We start from the raw sequence: 18,703 nt of genomic DNA, 5'->3' as shown, positions 1-18,703 counted from the left end.
TGCTTTCTTCTATAGGAGAAATACATTTGTAGGCGTGAAGTCTATTAAATATATACATTGAAAAGATAATAATAATAATAATAATGCTTGTCTTCTAGGAAAAGATTGTAACAACTTTTTTATTGTTATGGTGCGTGTCTCACCTCATAGTTCTGTACTTTCATGAAAATAGCTAAGATATTTCATGTTCGTTTCACATTATTGGGATTCATTTTTCATTAGAGTTATATTTCCCTTTATAGTTCCCTTTTCTGTATCCATCAATAATCATATCACTCTGTGTTTTGTTTTATTTATGGCATTTTTCAATTGATGGTACCATATTCCACTAAACTGATATGACTTAGGTGTTTATGTACTCTAGGTGCATTAGTATTTTACATATATAGTAGTATTTTACATCTAATAGTTACTTTTTATTTTTATTTTGAAATAGGTTATTACTTCAATTGTTCTTTGTAATGCATCTTTAGTAAACAGCGCATTGGTTTTTAGTCTATTAACACTATGTTTTAGACAAAGAGTATATATTTAATTGTGGGGAGGTTTTCGAGAGCGGCCTAGACTCATTAAAACACAATTCAAATTTCACACAAAAAATTAACAAAACAATATTTAAAATGTTATTATTTTTATTTCATTAACAAAGTTATTACAATTCCCAAGACCGGATTTGAACCCATTGAGTACATGGGATTACAGGCGATCGCAATGTTTAAGTTGAGATGGGGGCCCTCAAGAGTTAAGTTTGAATGGTTGCAGATCCCCCATGTTTCACAGTTTGTATTGAGCCTATGTTGTGCCAATATTAAATGATATTTTAGCATCTTGGCGTCTTTTGACATTCAATGGATGGATGTGTAGAAAAGTTTTTCATTTTACGTACAACCACGCTAGGGTTACCTACAATAGAGGTACATGAAAAGTGAAGTATGGAAGTGAAAATCTCATACTATTGGAAGATTGAAATACTAAATCATTAGTTGGGCAGCTAGGCGCATTTCTACCGCACATTTCTTGTCCGATATCAAATCTGTCTTCAAAATGTCTTCCCTGCAACATAACAAGACGCCTATGTAGAGTCATTTGTTCAACGCCTCTATTAAAGAGGCGATATTACATACATTGAATTCTAGGACATCTTGTACTTTACAGACAGGAGACTATCAAAGGGAGATGATTGTTTTTTTTTGTTTTTGTTTTTGTCATGTATTTTAACCTTATGACGTAGTTAGCTACCGAAACAATAACTTGTACTTATCAACAAATCTAATTGGCTCAGGCGTGTCAGTTCAACGTATAGTGGAGGTGTGGGTACGTTGTTGGCAAGTCCCGCCCCCTGGAATAACTTGTCATTTCTGTTGTTGTTCTTGACGTTACAACCCACCAGGTCTAGTTGATACTTTTAGTGGGTTGTTTTTTTTTCCCGCTGAGTTTGCAGACCTAGGTGTGGATGAACTGCGAACATTTCTTTTCGCCATCGACCTCAGCTGGAGATCATTAAGCTCCTTGCTTTGTGCCGTTCCAGGATTAAGTCCGTTTGATCTTTCGTGTGAGTATCCATGGATCACACTAACTGTAACCAAAACAACAACAACAACAAACTATTTCAACGCGAATCCAATTTGAATCCTTACATTACATAATTATGGATAACTCAGAAGCATTAGATAAGTGTATCTGTATTGTAGTGACGGTAGACAACCAAGAGCTGTGATATAAGATTTCTATTTTAGATCACATTCTAAATCATTGTGCTGGAGGCTAACTATCCTCGTCAGTTTTAGTTTCATCTTCGTCCGATTAGCCTGAACCGTTATGTAGCGTCTCCCCACCCCCAGTCATTTTTGATATGGAAACTACCAATCCGCTTGTTCATGAATAATGTCAAGAATTGCACAACATTTTAAAATAGGCTATTGGAGGAACAAGAATCGATCATAGTCTTACATTTTTAATGTTCTGCATTGCTATGATAAAAACATTATGGTTTTAGATTTTAATGTTCTGCATTGCTATGATAAAAACATTATGGTTTTAGATTTTAATGTTATGAATTGATATGATAAAAACATTATGGTTTTAGATTTTAATGTTGTAAATTGCTATGATAAAAACATTATGGTCTTACATTTTAATATTTTAAATTGCTATAAAAAAAATAGTATGATCTTACAATTTAATGCCTCGAGTTACTTTAAAACAATATTATGGTCTTACATTTTAATATTTTAAATTGCTATAAAAAAAAAGCATAAGTCTAGATATAATAAAAAATAATTAAAGATGGGCGTGTGCAATGCATACATAATCTTATACTCCTGCTAATCAATAATCTTGTATTAAATGATAAATATTTTCCCCGCGTCTCTCCTGAGTGCTCGTAAAAACTAAATCTGTTTGGAAACGGAACAATCTTGATCACATGACAAGTCATATGTTACATAAATACAAGCAGACTTGACTTTATGTTCACATTTGTTTTCATTAACTTATTTAAGTTTTACGAAATGTACGTAGTGCATTTTAGAATGAGTGGCATGATAAAATTGCGACATCGCCTGATGTTGTTATTTGTATTTAAAATATATCAAAATGTGCTGGCGTTGTCTTTCACAAAAACTTTTTTTTTTCTTACACATTAATTTTATTTCTGTTGTTGTTTTAGTTTTAATGAGGTAGGTAATTAGGATTAGTTTTTTTTTCGTGTTAAAGTTATTATACTTATTATATTTAGATTTAAAATAGTACCAAACTTGTATTCATTTTTTACATTATTTTCTCCTATGCTTTGTTTAAATTGATTTTTACTTTCTGCCCATTACCTGGCATGGTGTGAAAGTACAAAGCAATAGCCAAGCTGTAATTAAAAGCTTTAATCTATTTAGTGTCGGATGAAAAATGAAAACTAAACAAGTCTTAAGGCTTTTTAACATTATAGCTTTGTCAGATTTTTTAAGCTTTTAAAGGTTGAAAAAAAAAGTTCCTTTTTTTAAAAAAAAATAAAAATAAGACACTCCTGTATAAATAAAAGAATTACAAACTGGCATTGCAACTTTTGTTACTATTTAGTTCTGTTTGGAGATAGCATTACACTTGAGATGTTTTAATATCGTTTATTGTAGGTACATGGCAGGAAATCGATAAATAAAGTTTTTTTCTTGAGTGTCTCTGGTGTACGAAATAGAAGCATTGATCAACAAAGATGTCAACAAAGATGTCAATAAATCATGTCATTATTTGTCTGCTCTCTGAAGTTAAATTTCTAGGCTCATTCGCTTGTTGCGCACACACAAAAATCTTTGATAGGTACCAACAGAGATTTCTGAGATCATACTTTTGTAAAAATCTCCAATAAATCTATTAATTAGATTTACTGTAAACGATCAGTTTGATTGTATTCTAATGTTCATTTTTCATACAATGGTTTTTCCTAGGACACTACCGAACAAAACTCAGTAAATGAAGTGGTGTTTTAAATATATATAAATAAATCTATATGGTTGAGACTCGTAATTAGCATTACAGTGTTTGTTTTTTTTTTGTTCCAGTCTGACGATCACATTCTAGTGCTTTCTTTTCATACCCTTCAAAAAATATAATTATATTTTCTAAATAAAAAAGCATTTAGTCAGGACAGTGGTATATATATATATATATATATATAGTTTTTTAAAGGATGGCAATACACTTTGCTATTAATATAATGCTATCTCTTAACATATGAAAGTGGAGTGGTGTGCCTTTTTTTTTCCTTGCGCGTGAGTGTGTTTTTTTTCCTTAGATTATAGTGTTGCCTTGACCTTCTTCTAATCACGTGTGTGCTCACTTCCTCCCTCCCTTCCCCCCATGTTTGATGCTTGAGTAGAGCAGCCACAGTTAATGCCAACAACGACGGAGAGGATGACTTAGAGAGACGCCGCCGCGAGAGACGGGAGGCCAGACTGAGGCAAGACACTGCACAGTAGGCTATGTCTTAGATCTGTTTGTCACAAGCACGTAATACCTATTGTGTGCCAACTACACGTACACTCCTTTGCCTATACATATGTGTTAAGCTAGCACACGTATCACTATCACTTAACCTAGGGGGGGGGGGGGGAAGGGGGAGGGAGATACAATTATTTTTAGAATGCTGAAGCCGCTAATCTTAAGGGCTCGATTAGCAAGAACGGTAACTTATTTTCTTTGACATTACTTAAAGGGGAACAACTCCTTAAATAACTCTAGATCACTTATGTAAATGTTAGTGATGTATATAAGTAAAAAGTTCATTTGAAATATAAAGTTTTATTTGATATTAAGATCACATGTTTACGTGACATATCGCAAGCACACTGAACGACCCATTCTTTTTTTTTTTTTTTTTTTTTACAAATTAGAGGGTCTAAGTATACCCGGTGCCCGGTACCCATGGAAGCGTAAGTTTGTAATTGTAAACATCATACTTGATATGTTCCAATATTTTTTTTTCTATAAACAAAATACACATTTTAAATATAAGATTAGATTTAATAGAACATAAAAAGACCAAGAGGATGAGGGTATTACATAGAAATCTAATAATTACAAGATACGTAACAGCCAATACGTTGGTTAGATATGTGCACTCGCTTCAATCAGCTGTTACATCAATGGCTGTCATCTTACAAGACAGACGTCACTAGGAGTTCAATCAGGCATTTTAATTAAGTTGTTTAAATTCATTAGCACAAAGTGTCTCGTGGTTTGTTTGTTTTTTATTACCACTTTGTAGGCATCTTTAGTGTAATTTTTCTGCTTTCGGGTGTAATTATTTATTTGTAACAGCTGATGTAGATAATTCTGTAATGTACATTTCTTCTTATCTTACATGATAAAGACATACGTCATGTATGCTGCTGTGCATATTAACCGATGGCCTAAATTCTGCTAAAAATAAAAATTTAAGTAAACTATACAGGTGAACAAAGTGTTATATATATATAGTAGCCTCCCTTTATTGAAAGACCTAATCGCTGATCTTTCGCTGCACGCCAGCAAGACCCACGTTGATACCTAGTGTAAACAAAACAGTCCGGATATTTGACGTTCCAGATAAACGACATTCTACGGTGCTTATTGAGATGAAACTTTGGGCAGACTACCAATAAAATCACGTTTCAAGCTTGAGGCAAGACCAAACGACATTCCAAAGCGAAATATAACTAGAAAAACAGTTTAAAATACTTTTTTTTAAAAAGACAATACCTCTACGTAAGAGCGGATTATTTTAACCAATGAATGTTAGAGAAAAAGCAATTTCACCTCTCCCCCATTCTATTCTCCCCCTCCCCCCTTTCCGATGCGCAAAATGTTCCTGAACATTAATTTATTTATACTACAATTATATAGTCCGTACAAGACAAATATTTTCTAGTTCTGTAGCCAAAGTTAAATTTATTTCTTTTTATACTTTGAAAAATTATAACGGTCAAACTAGAGTTTTCCCAGTATGACCAATGAGTTAGTATTTCTTTTTTTTTACGATATAGACATTAGCTTCAAATTTCAAAGAAAATCATTAGAGCCGTTTTCGAGATCCTTATCCACCCAGATTTTTTAGCCCATTCACACAGAAGTTTCCACGAAGGTACCAGTTCAATAGAGATATTGTAATAAAACAAAAAACCTTAAAAATTGATTACACTTATTGATAATACACATAGATTATTAGTTGGCTGGGGGGTGAAATCGTGTTTTAAAATTCGAAAACAAAATGGCATATCAGCTGAACATGCTCATCACGTGATGTAAACAAAACCTTTGTCTCCACAGAGACACCCCAGCTGCCCCAGCGGAAGAAGAAACCAGCAGCAGGAGAAGCAGACGACGTGGTGGTGACGAAGACGAGGCTCCCGCCGAGGTATTTTTTAATTTTTTTTTTTTTTGGTGTGCCCTGTTGATCTCGACATGTGTTGAAAATATTTTATTTTTTAAATTTTTACACGTGTTTCTGTTCAGTATAAATGTTGATTTGTTTCTGCTTTCCCCTAAAAATAACCAATGTCTCGAGTGAGTGGTAGACTGGTACAGAGAACTTTGTTCGCTATTTTGATATAAATAGTCTGACCATTTCAGAATATTCTAGAATAATTGCTTAACCTTTCACATACAATTGACTCTACGTTGTTCTACATCAAACATCACACTTCCAAACTCATATAGATAACAGGGCCGGCGTTAGATAATTGGAGGCCCTAGGCGAAGTGAATTAGGTGGCCCCAAATGAAATAGAAGCGAAAAATTAAAATTGCGCAATGTATTGAAACCCTAGCCAGGCAAGTGTACTCTAACAATAACATTGGACACAAGTTGAGCTAGTTCTTCTCTAAAAAATGTTTTGAGTAGACCCCCACCACTCGGTGTCCCTAGGTTGGTGCCTAGTTTGCCTATGCCTAAGGCCGGCCCTGAAGATACATCTGTTTAAAGATCATTTGTCATCATATTGGAGATTTTCACGATAAACTAAAGATAGGTCAAGGACGTTAAATTGAAGTTCACTTGTTGCCAACTAAATAAAAAAGAATAGAGCTCCAGTTTTAACAATGTGTATCTCGATGCGTAGCAGTTGACATTCGTATGAAATCTTTATTACTAGTTAGTTGCCGTTTTATTTTGAAATGTTTGAAGTCTTGTGGTGAAAGTCAAATGCTTCCTCTGTGTTGAAATTGTTTTGTTTTACAAATAGAATTTTAAGAGCTTTGTAAAATGTGATTGTGCAGTGGTAAAAAGAAATGATCACAAATGGTTTTACAACGAAGCTTGTCAAAACTGTAGTCTGCACACCGGATACACCAACAAGCTGGCTAATTATAGTGTGTTGTTTTTTCCCGCCATGTATGGAAATCTTCAATATTGAAACGAGGAATTAATCTACAAATACGTCGAATTGAAAAAAAAAATCTTTTTGCATTATTAAAATATAAAAAAAAGATAATTTGAAAATATAATTTTGACACAAAAAAATTAAGCACATAACAACTTTTATATTTTTGGAAGGTCTTAAAGCAATGTAGGCCTAGTTTAGAAATTATTTCTGGACATTAAAGTCGCTATTATCTATTACATCTGCACACAAAATTGCACACATGTGCACAAAATCACGTATCACACACAATCACATACGTCTGCACACACAATCACATACGCCTGCATACACAATCAATGTTATAATTTTAAAATAGTACTTTTCAACAAAAAAACATTTGTGAGAACACTAAGGTTCTAGGTCTCAGTCAGACAAGAAACTCTGTGCCAGTAAGATGTACCCCATTTGAATTTTCGTTTGCTGTGGATTGTTATTAATTCATCCTTTTATTTGTGGTCAGTCTTTACAAAAGGAGACAATACCTTTATCTCTTAAAATGATACATTCTTTTTCTTAATTTAACTTTGAAACTTAACTTTATCCTTTATAATTGTTCATGTTGTTTTTTATAAATATTATTGTTTCTATCTAACGTGAACCTCAAACTCTTTACTAAACAAACTCTTTATTCAAGTGTTTATTAGCCATACACATTATAACTAAACATTTTTTTCTTTTTCTTTTAAATCTAGAAGTTCTTATTTGCATTTTTTTAAAATATAAAATCGAATTTTGTTCGTTCACGAAACTAACTTTCCCATAATGCCTTGTTTGTTTTATTTCGCTATGTCCGGTTCTAACTTTTCCCAGGAGACTACTAGCGCTAGAAGCAGGAGGAGGCGAGGCGGAGATGAGGAGGAGGTATTGCTTACGAACTCTTTACCTGTACCAATGTTGCTTAGCAATATATACTATGGTTAACTTGGATGAGTCTGTAGTCCAGCCTAAGTCTGCTTGACATGACCTAATCTAGTCTCTCAATGTATGCCTGAAACTCATTGTCTCATCGTTTGCACGCACTCCATGCCAAACTATGTAGGCCTCTAAAGCTTGCCAAATGTGACGTCTTTTTTTTTTGTTGTTTACAATGCATTTAATCTCCTACTTTCGTGTATTCAGTTCTATAACATTCAACTTAGCGCGTTGTTCGCTATTTAGATCTCATGCCACTACTATCTACTATATCTTTAAAGTGCTCTTATGTCATAATGTTTAACCAAATCTCCTTTAAAAACGTACATTCCATAGATCCCTTCCTTTGTTAAATGATATTTAACCCATATTTTATTCAATACATTCTGTAGATCCCTTCCTTTGTTAAATGATATTTAACCCATATTTTATTCAATACATTCCATAGATCCCTTCCTTTGTTAAATGATATTTAACCCATATTTTATTCAATACATTCCATAGATCCCTTCCTTTGTTAAATGATATTTAACCCATATTTTATTCAATACATTCCCTAGATCCCTTCCTTTGTTAAATGATATTTAACCCATATTTTATTCAATACATTCTGTAGATCCCTTCCTTTGTTAAATGATATTTAACCCATATTTTATTCAATACATTCCCTAGATCCCTTCCTTTGTTAAATGATATTTAACCCATATTTTATTCAATACATTCCATAGATCCCTTCCTTTGTTAAATGATATTTAACCCATATTTTATTCAATACATTCCCTAGATCCCTTCCTTTGTTAAATGATATTTAACCCATATTTTATTCAATACATTCTGTAGATCCCTTCCTTTGTTAAATGATATTTAACCCATATTTTATTCAATACATGCTATACATCTATTCCTTAGTAACTGATATATAACCCAAATGTACACACTGTATCTACCTGTCCTGGACACATTTTATTTAACGTTTTCTATTTATATTGTTGAATTAGTCCTTAGCAAGCGATGTTTAATAAAATTTTTCCTTTATATTCTTAATATCCTTTCCTTGATAAATGATATCTAGCTAGAATGTCTCAACCTTGCTAAATGAATATTTATGTAGATATAGCTATAAAGTATTACATCATTTAAAGTCAAACAAAATGAGGTACTTATAATTCCCCGGTAAACAAGGATAAATGATGAAAACGCGATGTCATCTAAATCTACAAACTCGATTCATTTCATTATCACATTTCATCCATCAAATAATAGAAGACATCCTGGAGCTCAGAAAATTGACTTCTTGTGTCATTTATGACTTCGTCTAAAATTTCTTTAGAGATTGAAATTGCTTATAGATTAATGCGAAGTTACATGCGCTTACCAGTAATCTACATCTGCTTATAGTGCTTCCAAGATGACCATCCATCATTATTATCACATTAACTTGTTTCTTGTTACGGAGACAAATGTTACACACAAAAGCTTTTCATTTATCAAAAATTGTACATCCCATTTGTCGTTATAACAAAGTCTAATTTTTCTAACTGATCTGTAGTTTTATTTAGCAATTTATTTTATAATTGAAGACATTATAACTAAAAGTCAAAGCCACGAATAAACATGAATGTATAAAGCTTGAAGATAACCCAACATGACCTCTTTGACCATCAGCATTGAAGAGGTTTCAACGCTTTTAGAATTTACTTATAGCGTTTCAAAGTCTATGTTTCTTACTTTCTTTTCTTTTCGCCTTTTTCTTTGGGCTTGTACATGATGATGAGCTTTTGGCAACTAATTGTTACTTTTAGTTCTAAAGTCTTCATTTATATGTCATCTAAAAATAGTCTACATGTAATTATGTTTATGCATACATCTGCCATATTCATTGAAAACCAAGCACTATGTTCAAATACCATTATTCTCTGCAAAGATCTCGGTTCAAGTTATACAATGAATATAACATTAGTTGCTGGGGGAGTTTTAACATAATTGTTTTCCAATGATATTATTGGTTTGTAAACCTATTGCTTCGTTTTGAATAAAGTATTCACGTTTACAAACTATTATCACAATTAGATCTATATCAACCAGTTTTAAACACATTTAAATGTTTTATTTTTTTCATATATCCTAAATCATGTGTTGTAGTAGTCATTTAAACTGTCTTTCAACCATAAGACTATTTCATATACTTATCCATTAATTGAAGTGTATGTGTGTTATTTATAAAATATTCTCCAAAAATCGTCAATGCTAATAGATAACTTTTCGCATTTTTTCGTTTTTGCTCATACAAATTAGCTTAAGTATTTTGTAATTTTGTTTTATTGATTTAAAAATAAATTGTCAAAATACTAATTTGATTAAATGACACAGTGTCTTGTCTATATTGAATGTACCACATAATGTTAACGAAGCATTGTGCACTAATAGAGTTTGTTGACGTGTGTACAAGCTGCTGTAATGTTGTCAACAAACTTGTGCTTCTAATGTCTGCTTACGGACCTGTGTATGGTGTGTGGTCTAGACCCTTGAGGGTAATGACAAAGTGCACAGTGTTCGTGTTGTGGAACATTCAGTTTCTATGTTTTAATATCTGAATAACCTCGTACCCACAGGAAGCTCCAAAGCCATCAAGAGAACCGGAACCTGAGGTTTGTTGGAGCACGTGATTCTGTAGCCCAATCTTTAGCTTTCTAAGCTCTTGTTCGTATGAACCTGCCTTTATGCTGTAGTTCTTAAATGAATATTTTCTATTAGTTTTCTTGATTCTTCCTTTTCTGTCTCCCATTTTGAAGTCTATGCAATGCTTATAAGAATGGCGGTGCCTCCTGATACCCAACGATTAGGTTACGCCTACTATTTTGTTTTTGTTTTAGTGTGATAGAACTCTCCTTAACAAGGAGTACCGTATGCATTAAGCGGAAACTCGCTAGATAATGAAGCTACAGCCTCTCTTGGAACACCACATATGGAAGTCTCAGTGTCCCAATAGTTGACACGATTACGAAATGATGGTCATTGATTTTAATCGAATTTCTAGTTATTTCGATCAATCGTTTTAGTGATTCTGTTCATTTATATGACAAACGTTAAAATTTAATATTGAGGATTTTGTGCTATAAAAGTGTCTAAGTTTCTTTGTTCCAAAACACAGATGTAAGGTTAGACTGAGATTAGAAAGGGTCTAAATTGAAACGTATTTTCAGTTTTGGAGACGTTAATTGAGGTTTTTACAAAGCTTATATCAACTGACTCTGTCTGTCTGTATGGTAAAAAGTTTGAACATGTTTTATCTCCCATTCCCCATTCTTAGATCACGTTAAGACTTTGCACAATTATTCATTGAAGCTGACAAGACATGAATCTATCAAAAAATTAGTTAATTAATTGTTGGTGATTAATTATTTTGTTTGATATCGGAAACAGGGGAATAAATGCTACTTAATGAGAGATGTGGATGTATATATGGATTTAATCCTTTAATTACGTTTTGACACGATTATATTCTCCCACTTCCCATTCTCGGATCAAGTTAAAATTTTGCATAATTATTCATAGTTGATGACACTACACGAATCAATCCAAAATTAACAAATAAGTTTGTCATTTAGTTCTAATTAATTAATTTTCTTTTATATAGAAGAAAGGGAAGCTAAAGCCTTTAATTTTCAAATAAATGGCATTAATTAGCGGTTCCTTCCTTTGTTTTTAAAAAGTATTCTTTTTCTATTGCTTGTTTAATTTAGCCTTTATTGCAGTGAAGTCGATAGGAGGTGACCCCGACCGCACTGAGTGACACCCATTAGAGGTAGACACCAAATAGGTTTTAAAAAAACAACATTTGTACAGAAAAAAGCAACTATCTACTTTTAATGTTGTTTTTTTCGGTGAGGGCGGTACTTGAGGAGGGGACGTGACACCGTGAGCTGGTTGTACCGAGGGACACCAACTCTGACGACGCTTCTGTTTTGTTATCCGTTGTCCTATAAGTTTATTAAAGCTGTAACATCCATTGATTCTTATAGGAAATGAATTTAAAATGTAGGGCTAATGTACGTGTTGTTAACGGCTTGGGTTTTAAAGAAAGGATGATATTTTATTTTATATTTCATTAGATTGTCTGTTCTATGCAAATTATGTATTACTTTTTCATGGTCAAACAAATAGGTTACGTAAACGTTGAATGTCCTTATCACTAAGATGCACCATACTACACACTAGATAAAAACATAATCACTCGGTTGCAGTACATAACTTTATCAATGTCAGCTTAATCACTCGGTATCAATACATAACCTTATCAATGTCAGCTTAATCATTCGGTGTCATTTAATTATCTTGTAAATGGTTACTTAATCACTCCAGTAAATTTGATAATGGTAACCAAATCACTTGGTATTAATTGATGAATATGTAAGAAATAACAAATTAACTCGGTGTCAATGGATGATTGACAAAATAACTTGGTATCCAATGATGATTATGTGATTAGTAACGAAATAACTCGGTATCAATTGATGATTAAGTAAGTAGTAACCGAAATCTTTTGGTATCAATGGATGGCACCACACTGAGATGTGTCTAGAGAAGAAATGCCTTGCAGCTTGACAAAGTCGTCTGGAAATGTTCACTTATTTCTGTCACCAAGGAATTAGTCTATTTCTTGTCAAAACTCTTGCATTTGATAGTAAACGTGAATGTCTTGATTGTCTTCTGCCTAGTCTATCAACCCCAACCCCCCCTCCCTTTTTCGTATAGCTGGATTGCTCCATATTGTGTGTGCTATATTTTAGCTAAATATTTGTAGACTCTCTGGTAGCATTCTCTGAAATAATAGACATTGATATCTGTGTAGAGGCTACATTGATATCTGTGTAGAGGCTACATTGATATCTGTGTAGAGGCTATAGCTTACGCTGTACTACCTGGCGGAGCTGAGATCGTACGTGTTGTTGTAGTGAGTACTAGAACCCATGTTGTTTTTGTTGTCAATCTATCCCAACTCTCTCTCTCTCTCTCTCTCTCTCTTTCTCTCTCTCTCTCTCTCCCTCTCTCTCTATCTCTCTCTCTATCTCTCTCTCTCCCTCCCTCTATCTCTCTCTCTCTCTCTCTCATTGTAATTACTTTTATATTTGTGGCATTTTCATGTGGATGTCTTATATGTGCACAAAAATAAATAGATTAAAAAGTTAGTTACGATCATGTGACTCTGTGACTTTAATAATTATACAATTTTATTGAATATTAAGCTTAAATTCTTATGAGTTTTAATTTTTTAATTTATTTTTTTTTACATAATGTTTTTCTTAACTTCGATGAAAGATATTTTATATGTCTTTTAACTTTTCTCACTAAGTATGCTGTCATAAATTGCAGTAATATAAGATAAAAATATGAATAATGAGTTATTATTTTTATTATATTTTTATACTTAGGCCTACTAAATTCTAATTTCATTGTTGATTTAGCTAGATCTAGTTCCGTGTAATGGCTACAAACTACAGTTTTAAGAAGAAAGGTGCTTGGTCTGTTCTAATTATGTTTGCAGTTTTATTTTCTTCTTTCAAGTTATATTATAACTAACTTATATACTTCAACTAACCTATATACTTCAACTGGCCAATATACTTAAACTAACCTATATACTACAACTAGCCTATATATTTAAACATGTTTATATAAAAGGAATCCGCCGCTGTAGAGGACGACTCAGCTGCTAGGGAAGAAGAGGAAAGACGAAGAAGAAGACAAGAAGAAGAGGAGGAGAGAGAACGACAAGAAGAAGAGAGAAAGAGGAGACAAGAGGAAGAAAAAAGAAAACAACAGGAGGAAGAAAGGAGACAACAGGAAGAAAAGAGAAGAAAGGTAATGAGGCGTGGGATTTAGCCAGTTTTATGGGATTTAGCCAGTTTTATGGGATTTTGCCAGTTTTATGGGATTTTGCCAGTTTTATGGCATTTAGTCAGTTTTATGTGATTTAGCCAGTTTTATGTGATTTAGCCAGTTTTATGTGATTTAGTCAGTTTTAATCTGGGGGTTGTTTTTTCTTCTGTGCCCACATCTCTGCTGCCTGTTTAACATATCCTTTGTGTATATAATATGAAACAATTATACAGAGTCGATGGCCTTGAAAAGGGTTAAGGACGACAAGTTGAGGACCAATGTGTAAGTTATTTAAGACTAGAAGAGGTCAAAAGGTCACATGCTTTCGTTTAATTTTCTTCACACACAGAATCAATTTAAAGGCTAATCTGTGGCCTTGGGCTTCCATCGAGCTGATAATAATTTTCCAGATCTGTTTAGCAAACTTGATGACGTCAGTCCATGGGTTGTTCTTTTTGTTTTCTTGTTTGTACCGAGACTTTTCAGTGGAACAAGTTTCCCATTTCTTTCAACATGAACCCACCAGGATAGACAACTCCAAAGACCAGGAATGCCTGATGCTTGAACAGCAGTTATAGAACCTTTTTTTTTTTTTTTGGCACCAGCATTTTGTTGTTGTTAACAAAGTTATTGTGTTCTTCACCTTTCTATTCTGCGTTCAGTGGGAAGTTTCGTTTACTGTGAGATTATTGTGGTGAACAGAAGCCACTAAAGGTATACGTTCACTGCATAAGTCTACAGAGTTTCACTTATCTTTTAAAGTGTTAGCCTCTTTCTTTATATTCAGGTCTATATCAAATTTTTATTTCACGTACGTAGTTGGAGATTTGATTGACTTTGGTTCTGGTGATTATTTTACCATAAAGTGTTATCATGCCATTATTTCGACGGTAATTTCACTAGTATGGATTGTGGTATATCGAAACAAAAATACCCATAAGCTACATGTTGTTTGTGAAAAAATGATACTACTATTCATTGATGTAACATCTTAAAGATATCCCTAGCAGGGCCAGCCTTAGACACAGAAAAACTAGGCAGTCTCTGATTGGGGACGGCCTCGCACAGGACTCAAACAATTTTTTCAAGGAAAAAAAATTGCGACACATTGATCAAATCTCAAACATAACAGAACTCTATGGCTCTATGTCTAATAACAAATCTCTATGTCTATACTTCATTCAATGTTTATTGACGAATTTGTAGATCTACTTGTTAGACAGTTCATGTTCAAAGACCATTGTTTCTTCCTTTTTTTGGTGAAATTTGGAAACGTTCTTTCTTTTCTGGTGATTATGAATCGTCCATGAAGCCTATTCGTGCTCTCGGCGTTATAGGAATTGAACTGTTGATCCAGTAACACGAAAGTTTTTAATTCATTGCTTTTTGTTTTCGGTCTTAATTTTTTTTTCTTCTTCATTTGGGGCCTAAGGCCGGCCCTGTCCGAGTTGCACTATGTAGTTTCAAGAATTCTAGTTCCTTAGCTATATTATGCGTGCTTGAAAGAGATTGTGCTCCTTTAAATGTTCTTTGCAGAGTTTTAGCTTTACGAGTGGTTTTTAAAGTTCTAGCTCCATTAACTTTGGTTCAAAGAGTTCTAGCTCAATCAAGTGTGGTTTAATTTCTCTGAAGCATGAGTAATACTAAACATCTTTTCCAAATTATTTAACTAATTCTGTTACATTTTCGAAATGTTTTAATATAATGAAATCAATCGTTGTACAGGAGGAGGAACAAAGGCGAAAGGAACAAGAGGAACGCGAGGAACGAGCCAGAATGGAAGCTGAAGAGGTAAAAACTCATATTTTCTAAACAGATGTTCGCCATTCGTTGTAAAAAGCACATACCGGGGGAACATAGACACATGTCTAAGAGTACACAACTAAAAAAAAAGGCTTTTTAAAGGAGGGAAAAGATAAATATCCTAAAGATGAATGAATTAGAGAGTAAATCTATTTAAATTAGAGAGTACATCTAGTTAAACTGTTATTGTGAAAGTTGTGGCATTTGCATTGTAAAGTTTCCCGAAGTTCCACAAAGATGTAACCTCAGACCTAGAGTCTCCTAGACTAAATATATTTGTGAATGTAAGATAAGTTCGAAGACACAATATATATATAATGTATGCATGAGATTTAGACTTCTTGATCTAGCAGTAAATGAGGCTATAGAAGCATATAAAAGAACTCTCTATGTAGATTCTACATTATAATCTCTAACTCCTTGACCAAGTTGTTCTACTTTAATTTGAAATAGCCTACGTCATTGACTTTCAGCCGTTTCAAGAAAAGTAACTTCCTTTTTACTATTTTATTATCAAACTCCTAGATATCTAAATGGCCGCCATTTGTATTTGGCCGATACTCATTCATTCTTTAAAGTCATACCTCAATGTGACTAAACATCATAAATCTGCCCCACAGAGGGTACAAACTTTTCTCGGCCTTTTTATTTGTACAACACAAACATAAACCTGGGAATCTATGTCAAGGATAGGGAAAGAGAATGTTTGGGAAACATTTTCAAAGTGACAGAGTAACTCGCAGTGTTGAGATCTAGTTGAATGAAAACATGAACATTTCTCATCTACATTGCCGAGAAATGAGACAGAGGAAACATTATACAAAAAAATGTCCTTTCTTTAAAAAAAACAACAGCATGATAAACAAAATGTGTGGCAACTTAAACTCCCTGATAAACAAATACGTAATACCATTTTAACTGTTTTCTTTGGTAAGTATAATTTCGTGTCGCAACTACTATCTATGTAGCCTGGCTTATGTTTCTAATATAAACATGCCCGTTACCATGGTAACATGCAGGCGTATACGTTGCTTCTTCCTCAATCCGAAGGAAAAAACAAACTTTTGGCACATTCTCGCTGGGTACAAGATTTGGCTCAGTTTCACCTTCTAGAGCAGTCTACGTTTATGTAGAGGTTGTAGGCCTATTCATCCAGTATCATATAGCACACACACACACGCGCGCACACACACACACACACTCACACGCGAGTGTACACAGTAGTTCACTCACACTGAAATCTACGACAGTGAGCTAACAGGTCCCTAGGTCTATATAATGAGTATGGCCTATACATTAAATGTAGGCTATGTAAGACTACACTATGGGGATAGAAAAGTCGAGAGAGATTGAGATTGAATGCGCGCGACAGAAAAGGGGAAAGCATCAAAGCATTGAAAGTAGTCAATTTGACGTGATTATTTAGGCTACATTTATCATAAGCTTTGCAGATGATTTAATTGTTTCTAAATAAACGAAAAACCTAGTTCATTACTCAGTATTAAATGTTGGGCTTGCATAATCAAGTAATAGTTTAAAAAAAAAACAACGAAAAATGATTAGTATTACTCCCAATTATTTTGGTGTTACTGTGCAAGCATGGAGTCGACTGTAGACCTGATTATAGGCTATAACATTTATACTTTACACATGTAGATCTAGATCTAGTTATACACGGGACGGTCTCTATCAACCAATTCTATTTATATTAAATTTCTAATGATCTAAATCTAGATATGAGCTTGATCAATGTCGTAATTTCAAATGTAAGCATTGCCTAAAAGAAGCACGTGATTTTAAAAGGCCAAAATGTAATGGAAAGGGAAAGAAGAAAAGGCCGATTTTCACTTTACAGACTTAAAAAATGTAGGGCCTAAATAATCGAACATGTATAAAAACACTTTATAAAAGGGGAGACAATGGTGTTACCATGAAAACTAACTACTGAATAAATGCGAGATATTCAGAACGTAGCAATACGCATACACACTTGCATTAGAATAGGCGATAGGCTTATTTAGTCCATTGCCTATAGTATAATAATACATATGTAATTTATCAAGTACACAAAACCCTTTGGAATTGAGCTGTAAATTAACTGAGCCAAGTCTCAAGCTTTAAAATCAGGGGAAGTAATATTGCATACACTATGAGAATTTATTGGTTTGTTTTTCACCATTAAACACCCTGGCTCTTTCAGTAACATCTTAATATTCAACAGTTTCTTAATGAGCTTTTTTGAACATGAAAACAAATATCAATAATTTTTTTTTAATTTACTGTGAAATCTCTATCCATTTATTTCATGGGTAAGCAGCCCATTAATGGATAAATAAATGTAATCAACTTTTAACAATTTTTATACAGTACATATATACGCATTGTTACAAAGCTTATATTAACTCACTCTCTCTGTCTGTATGGTAAAAAGTTTAAATATGTTTGTTTCTCCCATGTCCCACTCTTTGCACATTTATTCATTGAATCTGACAAGACATGAATCTATCAAAAAATTTAACGAATTAGTTAATTAATTAATTATTTTGTTTGCTATTAAAATAAGAGGCATAAATGCTACTTAATGACAGATGTGGATATATATAAATATTTATGGATTTAGCACACAATATTATGTTTTTACGAATTTTTACTCCCATTCCTACTCCCACGCCCTCTCTGACCAAGTTGAAATTTTACATAATTATTCATAGTCGATAATACATGAAACAATCCAAAAAAAATAACCAATTAGTTAATTATTTAGAACTAATTAATTAATTTTGCTTTATATAGGAGAAAGGGATCTAAAACCTGTAATTTTCAGATAAATGGCAGTAATTAGCATTTCTTCCCATTAGATAAGCTTTGTTTTGTTTTTTAAAGTATTCTTTTTCTATTGCTTGTTTTGATTTGTATTCTTAAAGAATATTTAATGCTAAAACGTAACTGACTTCCCACTCCAGGCTGCCAGGGTAAAGGCTGAAGAGGAGGAGAAGAAGAAGAAGAAGGGCAAGAGAAAGGGTCTTGGTGGACTCTCAGCTGAAAAGAAGAAACTCCTCAAGGTAAACTTGGCCTAGTCTGATTGTAATGGAACTAATGAGCTTGAGCCATTAATGTAATGTGTTGTATATTATCTAAAAACATTCATTAGATTAATTGAGGCTTTTTCAAAAGGTATGGAGTTAACTGGTGTTTGAACAAGCAACAGCAATTCTGGGC

At 33.3% G+C, this 18,703-nt stretch overlaps 2 protein-coding genes across 17 annotated transcripts in view; both read left to right on the top strand.

The window, feature by feature from the left end:
• Positions 1 to 18,703, top strand: part of LOC106054434 (protein kinase C and casein kinase substrate in neurons protein 3-like) — a 228,999-nt gene that overhangs the window by 199,745 nt on the left and 10,551 nt on the right. The window lies entirely within an intron of this gene.
• The window catches only part of LOC106054431 (troponin I-like), a 54,455-nt gene that overhangs the window by 28,178 nt on the left and 7,574 nt on the right, over positions 1 to 18,703 (top strand). For 5 of the 16 annotated variants that reach the window (XM_056044752.1, XM_056044750.1, XM_056044753.1 and 2 more), the window contains 7 exons: positions 3,869 to 3,964; positions 5,797 to 5,884; positions 7,700 to 7,750; positions 10,414 to 10,449; positions 13,484 to 13,663; positions 15,407 to 15,472; positions 18,448 to 18,546. In XM_056044752.1, coding sequence (XP_055900727.1) covers positions 3,869 to 3,964; positions 5,797 to 5,884; positions 7,700 to 7,750; positions 10,414 to 10,449; positions 13,484 to 13,663; positions 15,407 to 15,472; positions 18,448 to 18,546 — 616 coding nt within the window. Of the gene's footprint in view, positions 1 to 1,548; positions 1,553 to 3,868; positions 3,965 to 5,796; positions 5,885 to 7,699; positions 7,751 to 10,413; positions 10,450 to 13,483; positions 13,664 to 15,406; positions 15,473 to 18,447; positions 18,547 to 18,703 lie in introns of those variants that run through there. The other 11 variants (XM_056044761.1, XM_056044762.1, XM_056044754.1 and 8 more) reach the window with 10 other exon arrangements.

The sequence above is a fragment of the Biomphalaria glabrata genome, chromosome 10 (assembly GCF_947242115.1).
Source record: "Biomphalaria glabrata chromosome 10, xgBioGlab47.1, whole genome shotgun sequence".
Taxonomy (NCBI): Eukaryota; Metazoa; Mollusca; class Gastropoda; family Planorbidae; genus Biomphalaria; species Biomphalaria glabrata.
This window is presented reverse-complemented; position numbering and strand designations above follow the sequence as displayed.